The sequence below is a fragment of the Haemaphysalis longicornis genome, unplaced genomic scaffold (assembly GCF_048455015.1).
Source record: "Haemaphysalis longicornis isolate Haplotype H1 unplaced genomic scaffold, Haemaphysalis longicornis Haplotype H1 scaffold_6, whole genome shotgun sequence".
Taxonomy (NCBI): Eukaryota; Metazoa; Arthropoda; class Arachnida; order Ixodida; family Ixodidae; genus Haemaphysalis; species Haemaphysalis longicornis.
The window spans coordinates 79,288,566-79,311,210 of NW_027526407.1; the positions used below are offsets into that span (position 1 = coordinate 79,288,566).

A 22,645-nucleotide genomic window follows, 5' to 3' on the forward strand; every position below is an offset into this window, starting at 1 on the left:
CGAGTCGCCGAGTCCCAACATCACGCAGTTCGACGATTGCTTTCCTGTTTCCTGCAATAAACAATGCTGTTAACGCTGTTTTGTTGACTGTATACGCTCCGCTTTGGCTTACTGCAGAAGCGCTCAACAGTAAGTTGGCGGTTAAAGCTCTGGGTAGATTAGAATTTATGAAAACACGACAGACTTCTGGGTTACAAATGCGAAGAGGCTTTTATGCAGCAGTTTTTCGGCGCGCGCGCTTCCCGCGGCGATAGTGTAGTGGATAAAGTGTCCGACTAGGCTGGCCGTAACGTTGGGCTGGCCCGGAGGCCGCAAGTTCGAATGGCACACGGGGCACTTTTTTTTTTTTTCTTGAGCGGTCTTGGGCCATTTTATACAAAAAGATAAAATTCCGAAGAGAATTCGGCAAAAGAACGTGAAATTCGGCAGGTAAACTGGCTACAAACTGTACAAACACCCAGTAGGTCTGAGTTCTGCTGCAATGGTTGCCAGACAACTGAAGCGGTCACGACACCGCTCACGTGGATAGAAAACTGTTTTTTGGCAACGAATAAAGGAGGCATTATTTTTAAAATATTGGGTTTGCAGATTTGCAGAATATTATACACAAAGAACATTGAACTGCGTTGAACTCTGGAATGTACTTCACATGACGTCATTCTAGTTGCGCTGCCGACCGCCCGTGCGCGCATAGTCGCTTGCGATGCGTCCCAAAACGAGAATGTCAACGGCGCCTCCTAAATTCCAGAGGCAATGAATTGTGAAAATATTTGGGATTTATGTTCTTAAAAGGTCGTTCAAGCAGACAAAATTAATCAAAGACAAATGCATTTTCTCTTCACGACCCCTTTAAGGGCCCAGTACTGGCTTCCACATTTCGGTCCAAGCTTTATTTCAACCGTAGTCTCATGTGACTAAACACATGTAGAAGAGTACTTCATGGCTTGGCCTTAGTGAATTCAAGGGTAAAAGACAGGCAGTCTTTTGACCTCCAGCCAGCGTTTTGTAAGAAGCGGGTCAAGCAAATTGGTGCTCTGTGGGAGCAGTTTTATTTGGGGGTTTTATTTCTGAGAAGCAGCTGTTTTACGGGTGGCCAAGGAATCAAAGGGACACAACCACCACAATCAGGCAATGCCACTGATTGTGACACAAAGCTGAACAATCAACCGCATCAAGTCACAGTGAACAATCATTGGTGGCCACTGCAGCAGATGATTCCAGGGTTGGCAGACTCGCTGGTGGGACCGTGGCCTCCCTGACGTCCATGACTGAGAGGTAGCCCCTCACTATGCTCCAGCAGTCCTCGTTGAGACCATCAAGCTGCATCCGCTCGTCGGGGCGCACATGGCATGCAACCCGATCCCTGACCACTCCGCAGAGTTGCATGAACCCATGCAGGCCTTCGAAGCTCTTCAGTCCCTCTCGGACCCTGCAGTTAGCTTCAGAGGGGCTGATGGACGCAAGTTCAGCGACCTCTTCCATCAGTGGGGGAGACTGGGAAACCTTTTCCAAAGCTTGGGCACGGTACCTGCCGTATGGTTTAGGAGAAAAAATGCCCGTCAAACAATGACCTAGCAAGCTGTGCACACTACACTCGTTGCATTGAAATAACTTAGCGACCGTTGCATACAGGCGATAAAATGAGTGTCCCACTAAAAGCAATTGAGCACATGCCTTTCATTGAAGCGAGACATGGTGTTAGGTTTTCCGCCACACTAACTTATACCTGTGCCACACGTACACGAATAATGACATCAAGTGCTTAATGCATTAAGTTCTAACGCCATTAATTCGCTGCTACATGCAAAAATCTAGCGCCACTCGCTCGAATGTCATTTTTTGGTTCAAAGAGTTTCACACAACTCATTCACCTTTAGAAATGCCTTAAATCTGCCCACTCAAATGCGAGAAGCACCAAATGAAACCAACAAAACTCTCAGCACCAGAGTGTTGATGCGGAAACGTCGCTGAACTTCGCAATAAGATGATTTTTTGTGCACTCTTGGGGGCGAAGTTCTGAAGAAGACGAAGTTCACTAAAACAGCGGCAAAAGGCAAAAACATTGTGTCACTCGTCATGTTAAATTTTTCAAATTTGGCTACCGCGGCAGTTGCTGAAGCCACTTTTAAAAACGGCTCACACCATTAGTGTTTGCTTAAGGCAAACACTATTTCTCATGTTTTCTTCTACAAAAAAACATTTGTAACCATTCTAAGATGTTTTTCTCCTCGTTAAGAACTTCTAAAATATGAGTGAATTTCTCTTTTTGGTCATGATCACCATCATGCCCAACACATCTAATGCATTTGTGTTTTTGCGTATAGCACGGCCCAACCAATTAATGTCATTCGGTATCTTAAGGCCTTAAACATTTAATGTCATTTTTCGTGTACGTGTACCATGGGTATCAGTGTTTATCATTTGCCCTTTGTACATTTATGACAAGCGCAATGTTTTATTGCTGAGCCTTTAAAAGTATGGTCTGAACTGGGCGGTTGTACGTCTTGCCATCCAGTACCCCTGTCTGAACAGGTAAAACATAAATATTCAAGCCAGGAGCAGTTGATGAAATTTTCACAGAGCCATGTTTTAGCAGCAAACAACACTGCTTGAATGAAAGCTTTATCAAAGTAAAAGTGCATCAGCTCACTCCTTGGATGTGACATGCATTTAGAAATGTCCCACTGCAGGTCACTGCCCACTGGATTCATGGACGCCACATAGTGTCCCTTCAAGGCAATGATTCAATTCCCTCTTAAGCATGGCAGTCAATGAAAGAAATGTTTTCAAATTCAACAGGATTCTTTTCCCAACTACATATCGGGTAACTAGTAGGATAGGGGATGTTCTGCACTGCTATCATTAGTGTGCAAACTCTGGCACATGACCCCTCGCCTCGAGAATCCAATTCATGCTCACACTAGAAACACTTCACATACCGTAGCTTCCCCTTCTGGTTAGCAGAGCAATGGTTCCAAGAGCAAGATATAGACCAGCACAAATGTTTCTTTGACTACTAAACTGTCTAAGAAAGCTGCAGATCTCTCCATTATGACTGCTTGGCTGCATTTTAAGAGGGCACCAATTCTCTTTTTACTCAAGACATTATTATTGCAGCCTTGCTCATCCCTCAGCAGCAGTTGTGGCACCCTCCTTTACCATACTGATGCACGTAATATCGTGGGCGCATCTCTAACATGTAGACCTCTAACTCTCCCAGGCTACTTACTACCAAACAAAATGTGGCGACAAGTACTGGACAAGCAGAGTGACTGCACTAATATCAACATCCACCGCTATCAGTGCAAATTATATTCGGAGAAAAACTACGCACCTATTGCAAGCCGCACCCAAAACGTACTGGGCAGCACGTATCGCCAGGCCGGCGTTGCGTGCAGCCACAGACCTGATGGCAAACCAGCCTTCTTCAGCGGAGGACTTCTGGCCTAACAGCGTGACGTCAGTGAGTCTGTAGTTGTCCGCGATGGCAACAGACAGGCCTCCAATGAAAGCAATAGCCGCACCTTGCTTGTGAACCCTGACGTGGACTCTGCGGATGTTCGCACTCGTCTTGACTAGGTCCCCGAGATCCTTCGCGACCTCTTCGTTGACGCACGATTCTGCGTGGAGTTCCGTGACGCTTTCGTTTTGGCTCAGGGAGCAGACAAGGAGCGTCCAGAACCTCGTCGTGGTTGTGGCATCCGGTTCAGGTGAAGCGAATGTGTTCGCTGAAGCTACCCGCAATTTTCTGAGCGTCGTCGTCAACTCAACGTAGTGGCTGAATGCTGAGAACATCACGTCGTCCCAGTAGGACAGGCGCATGTCCAAGACTACCGATGTTACATTGGTGTACGAAGGCAGCTGGCATATCATTGCTGACAGGTGCTCCCGATTCAACTCGGTGCCCCGTCCCACATCCCGGCCGGGACCTACGTACAGCTCGGAGAACCCTCCTCTCGGGAATGTGATGCACGAGTAGCACGGATCGTGTGGGTGACTCGCGCATCTAAAACGAACCTTGTCAGCAGCAGCGCTCTCTGTAAGAGCAGTGTAAACTTCGAAGGCTATCCAGCATGTGTCGACATTCACTTCAATGACGACGTCCCTGAGGTTCCTGTTCTTTGCTAGCGCGCTGAAGAACACCGGCCACTGGTCTTTCCTCAAGGCAGTCACAGGCAGCGTGGCCTCCTCTAGAGCTTCCATTTCCGCAAAGAGTTTGCACCCCGAATTGTACGAGTCAGAGTACATGCCCCTGTAGAAATAATCCGGCTGGGCTCCGATGATGTTAAAGCTGCGGAGAGACTTGCTTCGCTCCAGCACGTGCGAAGCGATGGTGGCTGCATCAGCACCCATAAAAAATCCTACGAGGTTCACTTTTAACAAAGTGTCGTTTGCCCCCATGTTGGTAAGAAAGCAGTATATGGCCTCCTCACATGGTTTGTCCGAAGCCACGATTGTGAGCGTCGTCAGGGTCTTGCTCTTCCTCACGTAGCCTTCAAACGCTCGCTGTGAATGAACAGACGCTTTCTCTATTAGGGTATCGTTGACTGCGAGCTCCTCCAGAGTGTAGTTTGCTTCGAGAGCAGCGAGAAATTTGCGCACCTCTCCGGCCTTTGTCCAGTGCACTTTCGGAATTCGGAGGCACGTCAGCGATGCCGTTGTCTGGAGCAGAAGCACGACAGCGGCCTTCAGCGACGCCTGAGGCCTCCACAGCTCGCCAACACACTCAAACATCTTCAGCTGCGTCAAAGAGGGGAGGACCCCGCAGAAGTTTCTCGACAATTGCAAGATAGGAAAGTGGAGAGTCAGAGACTTGACTGCAAAGCTGCCCTGAAGCGCGCGTGACAACAGGTTGGTGTGGACCGTGTTTAGCAAGGACCGAGGAACGTGGACGGCAGCCACACAGCGGTGCGTCTTAAGCAGCCAGCAAGCGAGGGCTACCGCCTGGTCGCGTTCCTCCCGTGTGGCTTGCAATTCGCTCGTGTTGAGGCACGCAGACAGGGACAGTCGGCTGCACGTTCCCGGCACCTCCCGCAGTTCCAGGTGTGCCTTGCAGAGGAACTCGTTCCAAGTCGAGAGGTGTCCCACAATCTGGCACGTCCCGTCCTCTTCGGCCGTAGTGCAGGGGAGGCGGTAGTCGATTGTGGTACCGGTGAAACTGCCCTTCGCTCCCTCCAAGTCAGCCAAGTCGCCTGTCGCTTTTCGCTTCGCTTGGCCAGTTGACCGCTTTACCTGCACACAACCTGCACCTAAGACAAGGAGGGGGGGGGGCATTTTTTATTCGTTGTTCACTAGAAATTTTAATTTTAGGGTTTTAAATTTCAGGGTTGGCCTGGGCTGCCCTTGGTTGACCAGACTGTGAAGTCTTCCACATATATAGAGTAGGAGAGAAGGGGAATGACATCTAATAGTGGAGGAAGTGAGGCTAAAGCAATATTAAAAAGAGTGGGTGACAAGATGGAGCCTTGAGGCGTACTTTGTACCCATCCCCCAGTCACGGTCTAACTCATGAGGCTGCGTCCCTCATTCGGCAGGCTCAAACTTCTTCACTTCCCTCTTATCACATACTTCAGTGCATCTATAAGCGTACTGGCCATCCTACCCGTCCCACCTGTTCTTCCTACCCATCCATCCCTCATTCTTATTGGGAATACATTCCACCATCTCTTGCCCCATCCCTTGCCTCCATCACTTCCTGGGAGCTCTGGCTGTCTCCACTGCCGACAGTGAACATCCAGGCTGCCCAGGAAGCTCTATGAACACGTGTTCGATATATCAGTGTTATATCACTATATACCCGCTATATCAGTGTTCGATATAATGAGGTTCAACTGAAGTTTAGAATAGCAAAGTGGCCATAAACACAAAATTTACAACTTTCTTCAATTTCAGAGTACCTGCCTTTGGTAGCTCACTGATCAGCTCTATTCCTGGCACCAATGCTTTTTTTTTACCACAAAATGCAAGAAATAGTGAAATAATTTCAAACTTCATGCTACACTGATGTAATGTGGGCAGAAGTGGTCTAATACGAGTTATCAGTGTCGCATCTGAACTTAAGCATTCGAGCAGTATGAACAAATGGAACTAGAGGTGCCACTACCAACTCACACATCTTTGCGGTGGCTTAGGTCGGCAGCTGCGAATTGCACAAACAAGACTCTGTGAAGTAGTACAGTCTAGTCCACTTATAACAATATCCAAGTGCCAAGGAAATCCTATTGTTATAACCGATAATTGTTATAAGCGAATTGCGAAATAAAAAGATGGAACAGGGCTCAAAACATTTTATTTGCATGCCAGCAAGGTGGTACCACTACTAATTTGCGGAAGAGAAGCCACTGTCGGTCACCTTTGTTTGCCATGTGTAAAGCTAGCGCAAATCTTTTCCAAGAGCATCTCTAGGTGCTTCACCTAGCTGAGGTAAATGTCCTTGGCGGAAACAAAGTCCCCGAGGGACTGTGTCACGCATTGGGCCGCCTTTGAAGACACAACCTGAGTAGGCTGTGGAACCACGTCATTAGAGTCGTCACTGTTGCACTTTTGGTGCACAACATCCCCAGATTCAATCGTTATATCCGATATCGTGGCACTGGAGCATTGTAATAAGTGGTTTATTTTACCATAGAAAGGATACAAAAGTTGATGGTGCCATAGCTGTCCATCGTTATATCCGATATTTGTTATAAACGGTATCGTTATAAGTGGACTCGACTGTAGAGACATCACTAGAAAGCATCTGGAGGTCGCGACTGCTTCGTGCTTTTTTTTTTAATACCTCCAGCATTGGTTAGCAGTTAGCAATAAAATTGGCATCATTGTAATCAGGACGGCGCAATCATTTGAAGGAACCAAATCTGTAGTTTGTCGTCATGGCGCCTCTAAATGGTGAGAGCAGAGATAGGTGTGGCCACAACGAGTGACAATATCGACGTAGCACTGCAGGAGATGAGCCTAGAAAAAAAAAAAGTGTCAAATTATCTCAGGAAAAGAAAGACCACACCGTAAAATGCAGGAATACAAAAGTGTTAGAAAATATGAAAGAACACTCGACTGTGTATTGCAGCACTTGATCGGAAGGGTTGTCGACGCAGCCAAAGCTCAAGGCGTCCTGAAATGAGGACGTCTCTGGGAAGCCTTATCTCAATTTCATTAAATTTATTCTTATTCTCTCTCTCTCTCTCTCTCTCTCTCTCTCTCTCTCTCTCTCTCTCTCTCTCTCTCTCTCTCTCTCTCTCTCTCTCTCTCTCTCTCTCTCTCTCTCTCTCTCTCTTTGTGCATGCGTGTGTGTGCGTGTGTAACTCAGGGACAACTTTCTGCGCCAATGCAATCAAGGCTACAGAGCCGAACCACACTGGTTCACCGTGCAGCTGGAAATAGTTCGACAAGACTAATTTGCTGGGTGCAACCTAAGCAATTCACAAATATGTAGTTCTTATTTTTTTATTTCGTATTTCTACCGCCACTACATTAATAGCCAGAATATGTGAAATAGAGAACATTATTTTTAGATTTTAGGGCATTTTTGGTTGCGGCATTCGCCCCTGGCATTGCATAGGTTCGCTTCACAAAAACAAAATGCAAGAAGAAAACGGTGCCCCCAATATCTTTCCAAAACAGCAAAAGTTTTCCAAACAAACGAGGCAAGTGGTCTACAACATGTGCGTCCAGGTAAGACTGACGCAAATGGGACTCTCCGTCATTCCCGCCTTTCGATCGGTTAGCCAGCTTGCTAGAGTAAGCGAGTGCGTACTGCCGCATGGCTCAAGGCTGAGGTTCGGAGTGGTACACTGAAGTCCTCAAAGCCTAAAACAGCTTCGTTTCGCGACTGGAAGCACACCTGAAGTTATGAAATGACAAGAGTGCAAGGTACGATAGTTGCACCCGCCAACGCACTCAACGCGATCTAAATGGAGTTTGACTTCGCGCCGTAGTGTGTGCGTGATGGTCTTTCGGTTACCACGCCTGCACTATGTAAGCACGCTACACACGCCCGTGGCGTGCACTTCGGTCGGTGGCTTCAGCATACACATGTACGAATCAACGAACAGCGCAGACTCACAAGTGTAGAGAAACGTGTTTGAATTCTAAAAGCAAGTATTCTTCGTACATGGCTACAGGGATAGTGGGACGGTAGGCTGACTTGAAGCTTTTTCATATCGGCGAATAGTTATAAACACCACGGAGTTTGAATGCGCCAGAACGTCTGCATCTGTGAAAAGAAGTGAACTTTGCAGGCTGGAATGCGAGTGTTCTGGCACGAAACCAACGTGTGTATTTTCGACTCCTCCCGCAACCTGCAATGCTGAGTCGGCACTGTTACAGGTTAGTAGCACATGAGGCGTTTCTTTTCAAAATGAGTCAGATCCAGAAACCGAAACTAAGTAGGATAAGACTGCAGTGACAAAAAAAAACGCGTCAACTTTCTCCTACCAAAGGGGCGGCAAGAAAATAGTTGAGATAACGCTCTCAAAACATGTACGCAGATCGTAGTTCGTATTGAAAATTAGCCAGATCCTGCCGTTTCATGGATCAAAATGAGCCAAATTCATTAGCCCGATGGGGGCATGCTTTTTGCTTGATTGTTCAGATTTGCTTGATTGTTCAGACTGTTTCGTGGGTGTTTTCGGTAGTTTTTTTCTTTCTTTTCAGAGCTGGCTTATTATGAACTCAGATGGCAATTAGGAGATCTGCGAAAGATCTGTCTCCCGATATCAATGACGATGTGAATGGAAGAAGTGAACGAAATGAAACAGAGAGATGTGAAACAATGATTTCATTTCGTGTCACCCTTCTCTACAAAAAACCTCTGGTTATAATTGTTTTTTTCACCTCCTATATTCGCCATTTCAGTACTTAACTAAATAGTCGCCCATTACAAGCCCTGGCAAATATCTCCCCCCCCCCCCCCCTACCCTTTGAAAGTACGAACCACTTCATTAAGGTTAAGAAGAAGATATGAGCAGCCTTCTTGTGAAGTGTTTTGGAAATTTATGGCAAAGCAATGAAGCGCCTACTTACTTCGTGAGTGCCTTCAGGCGTGCCCGAGAAAATTATCCCAGGGAAGAATTCGAAAAGAGCTGCTGATGGTTCCAAGAGGACTCACCTGCTCTCCATGTATAGTTTTACTGTTCTTGAAGCCCGTTTGCATATGTTTAATGCCTTTTCTACCAGAACTCAATCGCACCATTTCTGAAAGTCAATGTAAATACAGTTTTCATAAGAATGCCGCATCAACTTGAGTGTTTCAATTCAATATGAGCATCCCTCCAATATTGCTCCAATTCATGGCATAATGTTTAATTACTTGTGGCCATAAGCTTCCCCTAGCTGACATGTAAAATATATCATATAATAGCTTTGATGGCATTGCATATAGGTCCAACAACAAACTTCCGCTTGTTTCTCAAATTTGCATTAGGTGAATCTGGCTCATTTCGAAAAAAAAAACGCCTCATGTGTTTTAGAGTGATTGCTACCTGTTTTTGGTCGCATTCGTGTAACATAATTTTCTTTGAGTGCGGGTGGAAGCCCCAAGGAAGTCGTACAGGTCGGGTAACAGTTTCGCTAAATGCAGCTGCATCATCGCTTGTCGCAAGTGTGAACACCGCCTCATCGCACTACGCGTGTCGCGCGACGTGCCCGAGTGGCAAGTGGAAATGCGCCATAAGTTGCAGGCGAGCACGCCGCGACCGTGTGTGCCGCGTGCAGTAGTTGCGTGCAGTGTGCAGTGGACGCAAAGCGCGCCATCCAGCTTTGCGCGCATTGCAGAGAGGATGCATGGCGCAGGGGTGGAAGCGGGCTTGAGCCTGTTGGAGCAGCTCAGGGAGCAGGAATAACACTGTTTTGGAGCAGCTTTGGAGCAGTAAAAGGCGAATTTCGGAGAAGTTCAAGTGTGTTCGGGTGCAGATTTCTAGAGCTAAACGTCATCTACTTGCAGTTTTTCATTTCTAGTAAGCACAAAAAACATTCAAGTGGCTTTTACTCAAGGTTCGATCAATACCGAGCAGACCGCTTTGTCGACAAGTTGGAAAAATATACGCTCCCAGAATTGAAGCACCGCAGCTGACAGAGCAATCACTAAGAAAAAACTAGAGATAAGTAATGCTTTAAACAGCTGCACACAACTACACTTCAGACAAGTAAAAAATAACACCATTACAACCACTAAGCAACCAAGACCAGAGCTAGGCGAAATGGTCTGTCTTGCGCCTAAGGTAGAAAGTGTACCTTCATTCTACACCTAAGGAGACCTGAAAGACGCAGTAATTACCCAGAAGTAAACACAGCAACCGACTTGCCTCGAATCAAGGCCACTTTAAACTTCTATATTCCGTGCAAAAGTTACAGCCTGGTCGCACACGCCTAGCTTCATCACATAAGTAGCCCTGGTTTCACTCTGCAGTACAAGTAGCCTTTCTGCTGCGAAGTGCCTTTGATTAAAGGGCCATGAAGAAAATAATCAAGTTTGGTTCATTTGAAAAGTTGGCTTTGTTTCCATAACAACGATGCCAGTTTCATCCCAAAATTCAAACGAATAACCCAGATATAAAACGATGTCACAGAATCTCTTTTTGTGCACTTGGAAACCGCTGACTCAAGCCACCACCAAGAAACCCAACTGGGCAAGTGCAGTGGGTCCTCCAGTTCTGTTTTATCGTGTCACCAGAATCTAATGTGCAGTTGAAACACTGATAACTGTGTTCTTAGTGCCAGCCCATTTTTAGGATTGTTTGTTTTCGGGTAAAACCCGATTTCTGCTCGAATGGACCTTTTCAAAGTAGCAATCTGCGGTTTGCCATTCCCAACCAGCGCTTGCTGGAAGCAAGTCTCACAAACACAGCTTTCGAACTCATTGATTATTTCCATGACTACCTACCGCTCGCTAGCCCAGGCTGGCAGATGCTGCACTGACGTTGTTGTGCCTATAGCCAATGGCAGCTGTGTTGTCGAGAGTACTTTCTCCCAGCCGAGGTACGTCCAACGATAGGGCAAGTCTCGAATGAAGACCGACATGTTGCTCATGCAGATGATAACGCAGGCAAACGAGGATGTGTAAAAAATAAATGATCAGCTTTCTGCGAATAAAATGTTTCGTTTCTTCGAGGTTATGAATGCTGTTTGCTGTCATCGTTACTGATTCATTTCCATACCTGCCAGGTTTGCCAGGATGGCATTAGGGAGATCTTACTGGGGGGGGGGGGGTAGTAGCTACAACAGAATGGGTAACTTTACACACATTTTTTTTATTTGCTTAACACATAGCAGGAAATGAACTGTTTCTTCATACAAACTACCAAGAAGCTACACCACTTAAATGTTCGACGTGGCTGACACCGCCCTTTTCAGAAAGTCCTGGAAATAGTACTGCAAGTCATCTCGAAAACAGGCGCGGAAAGACGTAGACTAAGAAAAGTAATACACAGGACGACACAGGACGACGCAAGCGCAATACAAAACAGCAGGAACTGAACTGTTTTGTTGTTTTGTCTAAGCTAACAACAAGCTACACCACTGGAGACTTGCTAAATCTTCAGAACCGCCGTCCAGAACGGCTGTGCTCGTGTGTAAATGAAAGCGGCGGCGGCGGCGCTGCGTTTCTATAAACAGTAAACTAACAATGGGTCGAACAGGTTCACCATCTACACATGGCCGACTACACTTTTTAAGCACTTCATTGATAACGATGCCAATTGGTGTTGCGTTCTATTGTCAGGTATACCTCCCTCACATTGTGGCCACACTGGGAAAAAGATTTGGCCAAAGACGGGTGCGTTTTCGGGAGATTTTTGTTTCGGTCGTACAATCGTACAAAACCATGAAAATTCGGGAGTCTCCCGGAAAATTCGGGAAACCTGGCAGGTATGCATTTCCAAAGAAACGCCAAATTTCCCAACGCATTTGCTAGAAAACCCTGATGTCCCCCCCCCCTACCACCAACATGAAACAAACACCTTTTTTTCACGCGTTAGCGTTAAGAAGCTAAAACAAATTGAGTGTATTGCATAGTAATTCTCTAGACTTAACCCCCCAAAAAACGAAATTTTGAATGGTTTTATACAAAAAACCCAATTGCTTCTCGATTATCATTTTGAAACATAGCACCTAATTTTTACCCCCCCCCCCCCCCCCATTTAAAAAAATACAAAACCCAATAACAAATGACCCGACCCATATTACATCCCTCCTGCCTATATTACATCACTGTACCCCGAAATTTGAAAGTACAGTAGACTCGCGATAATTCGAACTCGAAGGGACCCGGGATTTTGTTCCAGTTATCAGAAGTTTAAATTATTAGAAGTTCTCATAAATACGACTCAGGCAAACATACCAACCTGTGTTGTAGTGAAGCATTCATATATATTTAATTATCAGGGTTCGTACAGGCTTCAAAAGCAAGAATTCAAGGGTTTTCAAGGACTTTCAAGGACCAGAAATCACATTTTCAAGGTCCCCATCAAACGTTTTATATGGGATTATTTATAACTTTCCCAACACAATGCAAAAGCTTTTTATTGCACAATACCTAAGCACATTAGTGCACATTTAGATAGTTGCTAACGGGTTTGTAAATGCTTCCCCAGCTTTATTTTTTATTTCATGGCTGGTATTTAGAGGTTTTTCTTTTGCCTTTGTGTTTGCTGAGGCTGTTTGATTTCAAAACTTAGTTAATGTTGCCTGCATCTCCTGCTTTGTCAGCAAGAGTATCAGCTAAAATTAAATCCGCAAGTGTTGCTGCAAGGCAGGATGAACAATGTACACGTCCACCATTTGCACGTAAAAGCAAACGCAGATGGAGCGTATGAGGCACAGCAAACATGCAAGGAGCGAGTGTCCACAGACTAGATGGAAGATGCAAGATAGAGAACAGAAGCTGGCTTTCACTGGATTGTATTGTGACATGGATTGGATCGACAAGTGCCTGCTCCCAATGTTGCCTTGTAATAATGAAAGTCCATGCACCAAACTTGTAATTTCACGCAATACACTGAAACTTGATTGTTACAATGTTTGTTTACATTTCTTAATGCCTAAAATCCACGACAAACTTTAAATTCTTGTGAAAAGACAGGGCCATTGGTTCTCTCCGGAAAAATCAAGGGTTTTCAAGGACCATTTAAAAATTCCAGGACTTTCCAGGCCTTGAAATTGACACTTCTAAATTCAACGGTTTTCAAGGTTTTCAAGAACCTGTGCGAACCCTGAATTATACAACGTTCACACACAATACTCAAGCGCTATTCATGCTTTGAAAAACAAAAAAAAGGAATTGATGTCTGCTTTGTCTTTGCTTGAGATTTCAAAACAATGTTTTTCCCGCCAGTAAGGGCAGCCAGTTCATTGCTTTGACAGGCATAAGCGGATAATCGGCTTTTGACTGTTAGTGATGTGAGGATGCAAATGTCCAGCTAGGAGCGGCAATTGCAGCAAATATTTTCCCGCACGGACAGGCAAAAATTATGAATTAACCGAATCTACGTAATGAAGCAGTTTGCATTAAGCGGTTTAAGATGCATTTTCATTGGGGGCGGCCAACCAAAATTTTGAAATTTGTTTGAATTAACTGAAAGTTTGAATTATCCGAGTTTGAATTATCGTGAGTGTACTGTATTTCGATACTTGTGTTTTTTTCGGTTTGAAAAAAAGTCTTTTCTGACTGGAATAAGGGTGAGTGAGCCACTAAAAGCCAGTTCTTTCAAACCAAACGAAGGTAGCAGTTTTATCTTCATGGCCCCTTTAATAATTGCCATCGTTTTGGGCATTCTTTGGGACCTCCGCTGGTATTTGTAGCGTGTGTCATTTGTAACACCAAAGCACAGGAAAGCACGCTTGAGGTAGGAGAGCACGTGGTCACTCACCAAAGGTCCGGTAGGTTCCCTTCGTGCCGTCTAAATTCTTCCGTGGAGCTTCTCCAAAGGCGGTGTCCTAAAGATAAGCACAATTAACACGTCAGCTTCCAAGTGTCATCCCCATGAATCAAGTCAGATGGGGTGTGCTTCACAATGTGCTTAAAGGCCATGCAGACAAAATACAAGTTTGTTTTATTCGAAAGGTTTCATGTTTTATAGAGCCGCCAGTGCTTGTCCCGTAGCAAATGATGCCATCTTCACTGAGAAATTCATAAATTTAGGTTAAAATTTTGATTCGCCCGCTAAATCGTGCGTTTCCGTGCCGTCTGCCATTAAGTCATAAGTGCGCGTATTCAAACAAACTTCCAATGCATCATTCAGCTCCGCAGCCTTGCTTGCCGTCAGTCTTCCCAGATGGCGCTACCATACTCATCCACGGACCATTGCCCGTTGTTGCTTTGTTTTTGACCGTATTTGCTCCCGGCTTGTTTTTGTTCCTCTAGAAAGTAATCGTTTCATGAAACGTGGGGTATGCTCGACAAACACGGTCGCGTAACACAACGTCGTTTACACCAATTGGCCAGTGTTGTGTAAGACAACTCCAAAGTGGCGGACTGCTGTGCAGCTAAAACAAGCACAGTCCACACACTACCAACAGCAGTGAGCATCGGTACTTCTATGCTTACGTGTATTTTCGCAACTTTCATTGTTTACCGCACCATTTTTACTGCTGTAAAATGAATATGCACTACATTTAGGCGCAAATAGCTTGCTCGGAAAGCTTATAAGCCCTGCCTAATTTTCATTTGCTTTTGCCGGTCTCAGCCAATCGCGCAGCTGGGCATATGACATCATAGGTTCTCTTGCGGGAAATGAGCTAGTGGGTCGCATGGCCATTCCTTTTTTTTTTTAATTATATAGCTTATTTGAGCGAAGTGTGCGCTGAAAGTGGTGTTATTATGGTTATAGCGAGGCAATGTTTCGAATGAACCAAAATTGTGTTTTGTCTGCATGGTCGCTTTAAAGATGAGAGTTTAGGCACCTCCCAAGGCCAATATCACCAGCCAAGTTTGCACTGCTGGCATAATTCAGTATAATGAAGTTAAAGGGTTTAACACCACTTGAGGAGGCCATTTGCCCACTGCAAAGAAAAATTTTGAGAATATTGAAATGAAAGCTGAATGTAAGACGGATATAATAAAAATAGCAGGCTACCACAAAGCAACGCTGCCTACTTACACTGACAGCTGTATGTGGACAAAGAATTCCCCACATTTCCCCGAGGGGAAGAATGTGAAAGTGCGAATGCACGAGTTGAATTTGCGCGGTTCGGTAATGTTCGCGAAAGAGAGATCACATACACACACACAACTACAAAGAAAGAAAGATGCATTTATTCACAGACACCTATTTGTGTTGTCGTTGTACTTGATTGCTAGAGCGGATCTCAGCTTTGAAATTTCGTGTCAGTACTCCTTTAAGCAGGTGCATTAGCCCTTCTCACGCTTGATTCTTGGCCAATCCCCCACGTGGGTATGTGCCATGTCAGCGGCCAGGCAGCGCGCGCCCATCTCCCCCCGTTGCCAAGGAAGACGAGGAGATTCCTGGCCAATCCCCCACGTGGGTATGCGCCATGTCAGCGGCCAGGCTGCGCGCGCCCATCCCCACGTGCGCGGACATCACCGGTGGACGCAGGTTCAGGGTCGCTTAAGAAGTGCATTCGCACTTAATATGCCATCAGGATGATCTCGAAGGACGATATTTCATGCGGTCCATCTTAACATTGTTGCTTTTAAAGGGACCCTGCAACACGTGCCATCGACTACTAGGAATGTATTTTGAGGTAAAGTCCATTATCCCAGCAATCTCCTCCCGCAAGAATTATGAAAATCCGTTCACTATCACCGAAACTCACGTGATGAGAAATTGCGCATAATCGTTCCCTCTCAACTCGACTGCGTACAACACTACGAAAGCTACGCGCTCTCTCCCGGAGAGGGGGCGGCTCGCAGCGTTCTCTTCCGCGGCCTTTGATATAAGACAGGCCGGGGAGTTTTCTTCTTTTCTCCACAAAATGTAGGGGTCTATTTCCGGTCTGGTGCCACAAAAAGCAGGCATAGATGCCTGCTCGCAAGCGCGCACTGCGGCCGGTAGGGCGTTTTTGAAGCAATAAGCATCTGTTGTCGAATGGCCTGGTTGAAAGGGAAGTATTGAGCTCATCACTCAAACTCCGCGCGCACTCAAAGCACAAAAGAAACGGCAAAACTGTGCCTACAGGTTCAGGCATAAAAGAGGTTCGCACACAGCGCTGACGACGGCATATCGTCACAGGAAATGCGAGAAATTAGCCGCCAAGTTGACCAGTGAAAGCCGATCGGACAGCCACGGCCTCGACGACGTCGTTTAGGCCATGTCAGGGGTGCATAATGAAGAGAACTGAAGAGAGCGTGGTTGATTTTTCCGCGTCTTTCACCGCTTCACGTGCACGCATAAAATTTGGCTCAAATATTCCTGGTAGTGTAAGCTAGGCGTCGCACAGGTTTAATTGCACTGCTCAAAGAGTGTTGCAGGGTCCCTTTAAAGGAGAGAAAGAAATCGGTTCTGAGTACGTATTGCGAGCAACGAACGACTGTCTATATTCAAAAAAGAACTGTTTTTCCTGTATCAACCATTTATTGATGAATTTTCATGACTGGCTAACAAACTTGCCCCCTTTCAAGACGAAATTTGTGCCCCGCCCCACAGCATATGTGAATGTCCCATTGTTGTTCATCTGCACTGGTTGCACATTTAGATTATGCCTTTTAAAAATTGAGCACTGCCAATTACATGCAGAAATAAACGCGCCCCTGACCGATATTTTATGATCAACTTCTAATTTCGAGCGAGCGCAAGCTCGGCCTATTATTGTGGGTAATTTCCTAGAGAGACAGTACACCACCCCTAAACGGATGAATACTGCTGCGTTTCTCCTATTTGAAATCACAGAAGCGAGACTGTAAATATCACCTTCTCGTGTAATAATTTCCAACACTGGCTTTCAGCAACGGAACAACTTACGACAATGGAAAAATTGTGCCGATGTGTGAAATCACGTGTAATGTTTGGTTGCACGATCACAAACAACATACCTGGCCATCCTCAGATTCCTGTCCCTTTCAATACATGCCGATACATATGTACTTCATCTTCCATGACAATATAGATATTGTTCTTTTTACTGTGTGTTGGGTGTTACACGCCAAAGCTACACCTGGGCTATGAGGAGTGCTACAGCTGGTCTCATGACAATATATATATTGTTCTTTTTATTGGGGTTGAGTGTTACATGCCAAAGCTACACCTGCGCTATGAGGAAATCGCACATACCTGGGCTCAGCAGCACTCCTTAGCCACGTGACCACTCTGGCGGGTTAGAGAATGCTATACTAGTAGCACAAGCAAAGATCCGCATGAATCGTGCACGACACCTTAAGAGTCTCAAACACTTTTTAATAAAGGTGTGCGAATACTCGAATATTAAACGCATACTATCTCCGCATTTAATTTGATTCGCAAAACGAATATCTACATTCAATTTTTCCAGTGTGTCACGGTTCTGGTTCAGGCGAAATCATTTCATTACGGTTCAGTTCCGGTTCGACAAAATCACGTACCGAACCGGTTCGGGAGCTTGAACCGGTTCGCGAACCGGTTTGATTAGTTGAATTATCACTAAAATTAGGAAAAAACATTTAGTAGTTTAAAACGACAGCCAAATCAAAGTGCAAACAAAAATTCAAAATGCTGCTGCTCCCCAAGGGCAGTGGCACGATTGCAAAGCAAACTTTAAACAATTAGAGATATTCGAAAAACAGATGAAGTGGCTACGATTTACCACCTACTTTCTCGCCCAGACTTTATGTTGTCCTAGCGACTATTCATAAAGCCGCCGCCAAGAGATATGACGGTGATATATATTTTCTGCCCTTTCCTTTTTTTTGTTGAAATCGCAATCGTCACTATGGAATCGTCCATCCCGCTAACCTTGAAGCCTTAAATTTAGGCCTGCGTACTGGTGCATTCAAATACCAGCGCTTAATACCAATGGCGCATATTTTTTACATTTGTAACAAGACAGAGAAATCCTACAACAGGCACATAAATACTACTAATGAATAAGATTATTTGGTCACCCTGAATAATTTGTTAGCTGACACCTTATCGAACGTGTTAGCCACACTTTTGTTAAAAGTAAGATTTAGTTAACGCAGAGTCACTGCATTATTGCTCTGACCACTGCAATTCCTTTTGCGATAGATATACCGGATGTGTGCATTACAATCAGTATGTCATCGTACCGCCTGACCCCCGGCCATCGTTTCGTGTGCTACATTGCGGAATCTTATAACAGATAATGCTGTTCCAAAATGAAAGGGAAATTTGACGCGCGGAGCATGAGATGGGACTTTTTTGGCTAGACGCTCTTTAATTCGTCCACAGCAGTACTCCCCTCCGGAACGAGTAGCAGTAGAAGTAATGTAGCGAGTTGGGCAGTCAGTAAAAGTGCACCTTCGAAAAAAAAGCAGATCTGAAAACTGCAGAGCAAGCAGAAACAATGATCGCTTGGCAAATGGGACAGTGTGAGGTACCGGCCTGCCTTTCTTCACGTGTCATGTGCTTTATTACTGTTTCTTATTCCAAGACAAGGTCGAGGGCTCCAGTTTCTTGCCAAGGGATTAGTGCGCACCTTAACAGTTTTCCCTGACATATCTGTTATGTGTATCTGTAAAAAATAGAACTTGTCCACTGTACTGTCCTCAAAAACTGACCACGAAACTCACTTCCTTCGCATTGATGACACGTTTGGTTGTGAAAGGCAGGGAAAAGAAAAGTACAGAGCAATATCCACGCTTTGATGCTTTTTTACTTATTCGGTTTTACTTACTTTTTGCGTAATATTTTAAAACAACGTGATTCGCCTTTTCTCTTTTGTTGTTTTCCGTGTAAACACATTTTTTTTTTTTAAACTAACGCATTTGATGCCTTGTGCTATATCTCTGCTCCAAGGTGCAGCTTATGTTGCAGGCCGGCAGACTTATTTTAACCAGCTAGTGATATTAAACGTGGATCAAAATCTCGATAGAACGACGTTCTCGATTTCCATCTACTTCAGAAAAACGGTTGTGGGGAAGGGAGATCGAGGACACTTGTGGTCAGCAGCAAACGGCTTAGCCACTGAGCAGCTCTTGTGGTCACACTTGTCAAGTATTAGCAATTTGCAGGTGTAGTACCTTTTAAACAAATTATGAAATGCCAAAAGTTTGCACACATCGGTTGTGAGCTTTCGCGGTTGCGCAGTGGAGCACTCCTGCAGCCTGATTGCTCCAATAAAGTCGCAGCTGGGGAGGGGCAAAGTCGTTTTATATCCCCTGCAAGCTGCCGAGTATGACATTTCGTTTGGTCAGCTTGCACTACTCTCGCGCTTTCAGCAGCAACAGACCATTTTGCTACATTGGTGCTCATTCATTTCCCCTGTTGTTACACAGAGCGTGATAGTGTTCAATTGTCTGGAGGGGAAAGTGCGCAAGCGGGTTAGAAACGGTTAGATACCGAAGTTTTACACTGTTACCTTTTGCTTCCCAGTCCTGACAGCGTCCTCGCTCTCCATGTCACTGGGTTGCCCCTGTGCCACCACCCTCCACAAGATGGGCTTTGCTGCAAAGAACAAAAGCACGGCTGCAATTCTTACTGCACCTCCTTGCCAAATATCTCTCTCCCTCGCATACACCAAGCATGCCACCAATGGCATACCAAGACATGCTCACAATTTTGCTTTGCCTGCCCAATTATTGTCTGGCCCTATCTTTCCAAGGTAACGCGTGCATAGAAATAATCCGTCCCCGCACTGAAAGGCACCAGAAACACCTCTGCACCTGCTTGTATACTGCCAGTACTTCTGTACTTGTGTACTGAGTACAGTGTAGACCATTTATAACGTAACCGCTTATAGTGCGGGACCGGATATAACGCGGGTTTTTGCGACCCCCGGTTTGCCTCCCATAGAACCCAATGCATAAGCATACCGCTTAAGATGCGGTTGGCCAAAGCACAATACCGTTTATAGTGCGGTTTTTCGGCGGGTCTGCTGATCGACCGCCGCAGCTGAGGCATCGTTTTAGGGTTGCAAAAGTAAAAAGAAAGGATGAAATCGGCCATCTGACGCAGCGTGCACCCCTTGCCCTCCTCTAACGTAGACACCCAAAGAAAAAAAATAGGCACCCTTTAGTTCGTGCGTACCTGATAACCACAACTGACCTTGCTTGATGCATCTCGGAAGATAGCGACAGTCTCCCCATCCGCGCGCGGAAAGTTGATTTTATTAATCGTGAACCGCATGGCCCGTTTTCGCGCACGAATCGTGCACATCAGCGTTGCGCGTGAGTTTTTGTTTGTTTTGTTTTTTCGTGCTCGTGTCGACGATTCCGCGCTCGCGGTGGCTTCTTCGCGTGGCAGTGGGAGGAGCCTGACGACTTGCACCAATGGGGAGACGCGTACCTAATGGCGGGAGATTCGAAGCGCTCCGAGCCGGCTAGCCGCGCCAGAGATGTTTAGGCTTACCACCGCGGTATTTTTTGATGGGCGCTTTCACAAGCAGCGTGGATGGCAGTTTATATTCCACTTTTCGCCCACATTATTAGCTCCTTTCTTGCATGAGCATCTTCGCTTGCGCCCCGTGCGGCATTTCAGCGAGCGGTTAGAAGCGGTCGCTGGAACTTACTGGAACTGCCTGCACCGCTTCACGGCCAGTGCCGACGCCATGTTGCCGCCTTTTACCGCGCCGCCCACACCACGCCAGTTGTATCCGCGCTGGCGTGCACTGCACGTTTTCGCGATACCAAATCTACCACGCGGTTCACGCTTTAGTACGTTGTTGCTGATAAGCCACCGCTCTTTCCCTTTCCGAACATTCGAGCCGCGCGAAGCCGAAGATTTCCGTTGCGCTGATAAGCAGCCGCCTTCGGCATCGTGAACAGATGGTGGGGTAAAAAAAAAAAAATCCCGCTGGCGTTCTTATCACGTCTTGCGGCATCTGTTCATAGACGCTAAAAACGCAGCCATGGTCTCAAAACAAACACAACAGAAGTTAAAGCCGCGCTCGCCCTTTGTGAGACTGCGCTTTTGTCCTGCAGCAGCGGCTGATGTTAAAAATAACGCGAAATATAGACCGTGCCTTCGTTTTTAAGTGCTGTGCGTTTGAGTGATGATAAATATAGGTTGACTTGAGAGATAGGTGGCGATGTGGTTGAATTCGCGTGTGTTTTGGTTATAGTGCGGTACCGCTTATAGTGCGGATTTTTGCGGCTCCCGCGACATACGTTATAAGCGGTCTACACTGTACTTGTACACACAAGTACACAGGTATTTGTGTCAGTACTTGTGTACCAAGTACTTGTACACACAAGTACACAAGTATTTGTGTCAGTACTTGTGTACTGAGCATTGATTGATTGACATGGTAAAAAGCGCACTAGACGGGGACAGAAGAGGTCCCGTGTCACTGTCTCGCCTTCTGTCCCAGTCTAGTGAGTTTTTTACCACGTCAAAGTCGTATCACCAACTAGCCCAAATTTCTGCGTTGCATTGATTGATTGATTTATTGTAGGGTTTAACGTGCCGACGCAACGCTGGCGATGAGGCGCACCATAGTGAAGGGCTACGGATTAGTTTTGACCACCTGGGGAACTTTAACGTGCACCGAAATCTCGTACACACGGGCGTTTTTGCTTTTCGCCTCCATCAGGAAAGCGGCCGCCGCGGCCGGGAATTGAACCTGCTACCTCGTGCTCAGCAGCGCAACGCCTTAGCCACTGAGCCACCACGGCAGGTCTTGTGTACTGAGCACTTGCGCTTGCACTTTAGGTGCTGTGACCAGCTCCTCGACGAAAGAGCAGAGTACAACAAAGTATCCAGGCAAAAACTTGGCCGCTAATTCCTCATCAAGTTAATTGCAACTCAGGGCCCCAACCATTTTTATGACCTCGCAGCCAGTATTTACAAACAAGTCCAGATTTAAGATAATGAGCTCCGTCTCGAGTTCAAAATGAATTCCGTTGAATACGATGTGCAGTCTGCGGCTAGACTGGGACAGTTATTTAGATGCCCAACACCAATCAGCTGACAAAAGAGGAAATCAGATGAGGGCCACCGGCCTGTCAGCAGACATCGGAGGGTTCACCCTGAAGGTGGAATCGTATAGACTCCGCTACTCCCTGAGACCTGATCGAGAGAGGACACACACCTGAGCAATTGGCGGCTCCTTCTGAGGAGGCTCCATGCCCCACGGAGTCGGCAGCCAGCTTGAATTTCTTCCAGCAAGGTGGCCCAGACGGCCCCGCTTCCATGCTGCACACAAGCACACAGGGGTTCGCTGTCGCCACCAAGTGCTTCCACATCTACCTCACCCAGTGAAGCGTGACGTAAACAACTCCCATTCTTCGCACGTCCCTGCACACTCGAGCAAGATGGAAGCTGAAGACCATCCTTAGGTGCAGTTTCAGTCAAGCACAACTTCCGGCGTGTTGTTTTGTGAAAGAGCAACATCTAAAGTCGCAGTACGAGTGCGTTGGTAACCACAGCAAAATAGCGGAAACGGGGCTGCAAGCAGGGGAGGACCACTAACTCAACGAAGGGGCAGGATAAGAAGTGGGCACAGGTTCTTCTTGGAGGGACAGGTTTCACATCTTGCAAGGTAAAAAACTGGCTCCAATCCACGCTGCGAATAGTGCTTGGAAGGCAAAGCTCTAAACGAC

The 22,645-nt window shown here is 46.2% G+C and overlaps 1 protein-coding gene across 1 annotated transcript; it reads right to left on the bottom strand.

Annotated features, from left to right (window-relative positions):
- Positions 1-882: 882 nt before the first annotated feature.
- On the bottom strand, positions 883-22,237 carry LOC144143536 (uncharacterized). The gene is made up of 5 exons (XM_077675317.1): positions 22,135-22,237; positions 19,465-19,550; positions 13,863-13,929; positions 3,335-5,249; positions 883-1,528 (listed from the first exon to the last, which is right to left on the bottom strand). The coding sequence occupies exons 1-5, from the start codon at positions 22,235-22,237 to the stop codon at positions 1,177-1,179; spliced, it is 2,523 nt and encodes an 840-aa protein (XP_077531443.1). The 3' UTR covers positions 883-1,176.
- Between the last annotated feature and the right edge of the window lie 408 nt (positions 22,238-22,645).

Coding starts and splice junctions, on each gene's coding strand:
- LOC144143536 (XM_077675317.1), bottom strand. CDS start 22,237: ATGGAAGCGGGGCCGTCTGGGCCACCTTGCTGGAAGAAATTCAAGCTG. Junction 13,930..19,464: donor TCAGGACTGGGAAGCAAAAG/GTAACAGTGTAA, acceptor GCTTATCTTTAG/GACACCGCCTTTGGAGAAGC. Junction 1,529..3,334: donor TTGGGTGCGGCTTGCAATAG/GTGCGTAGTTTT, acceptor ACCATACGGCAG/GTACCGTGCCCAAGCTTTGG.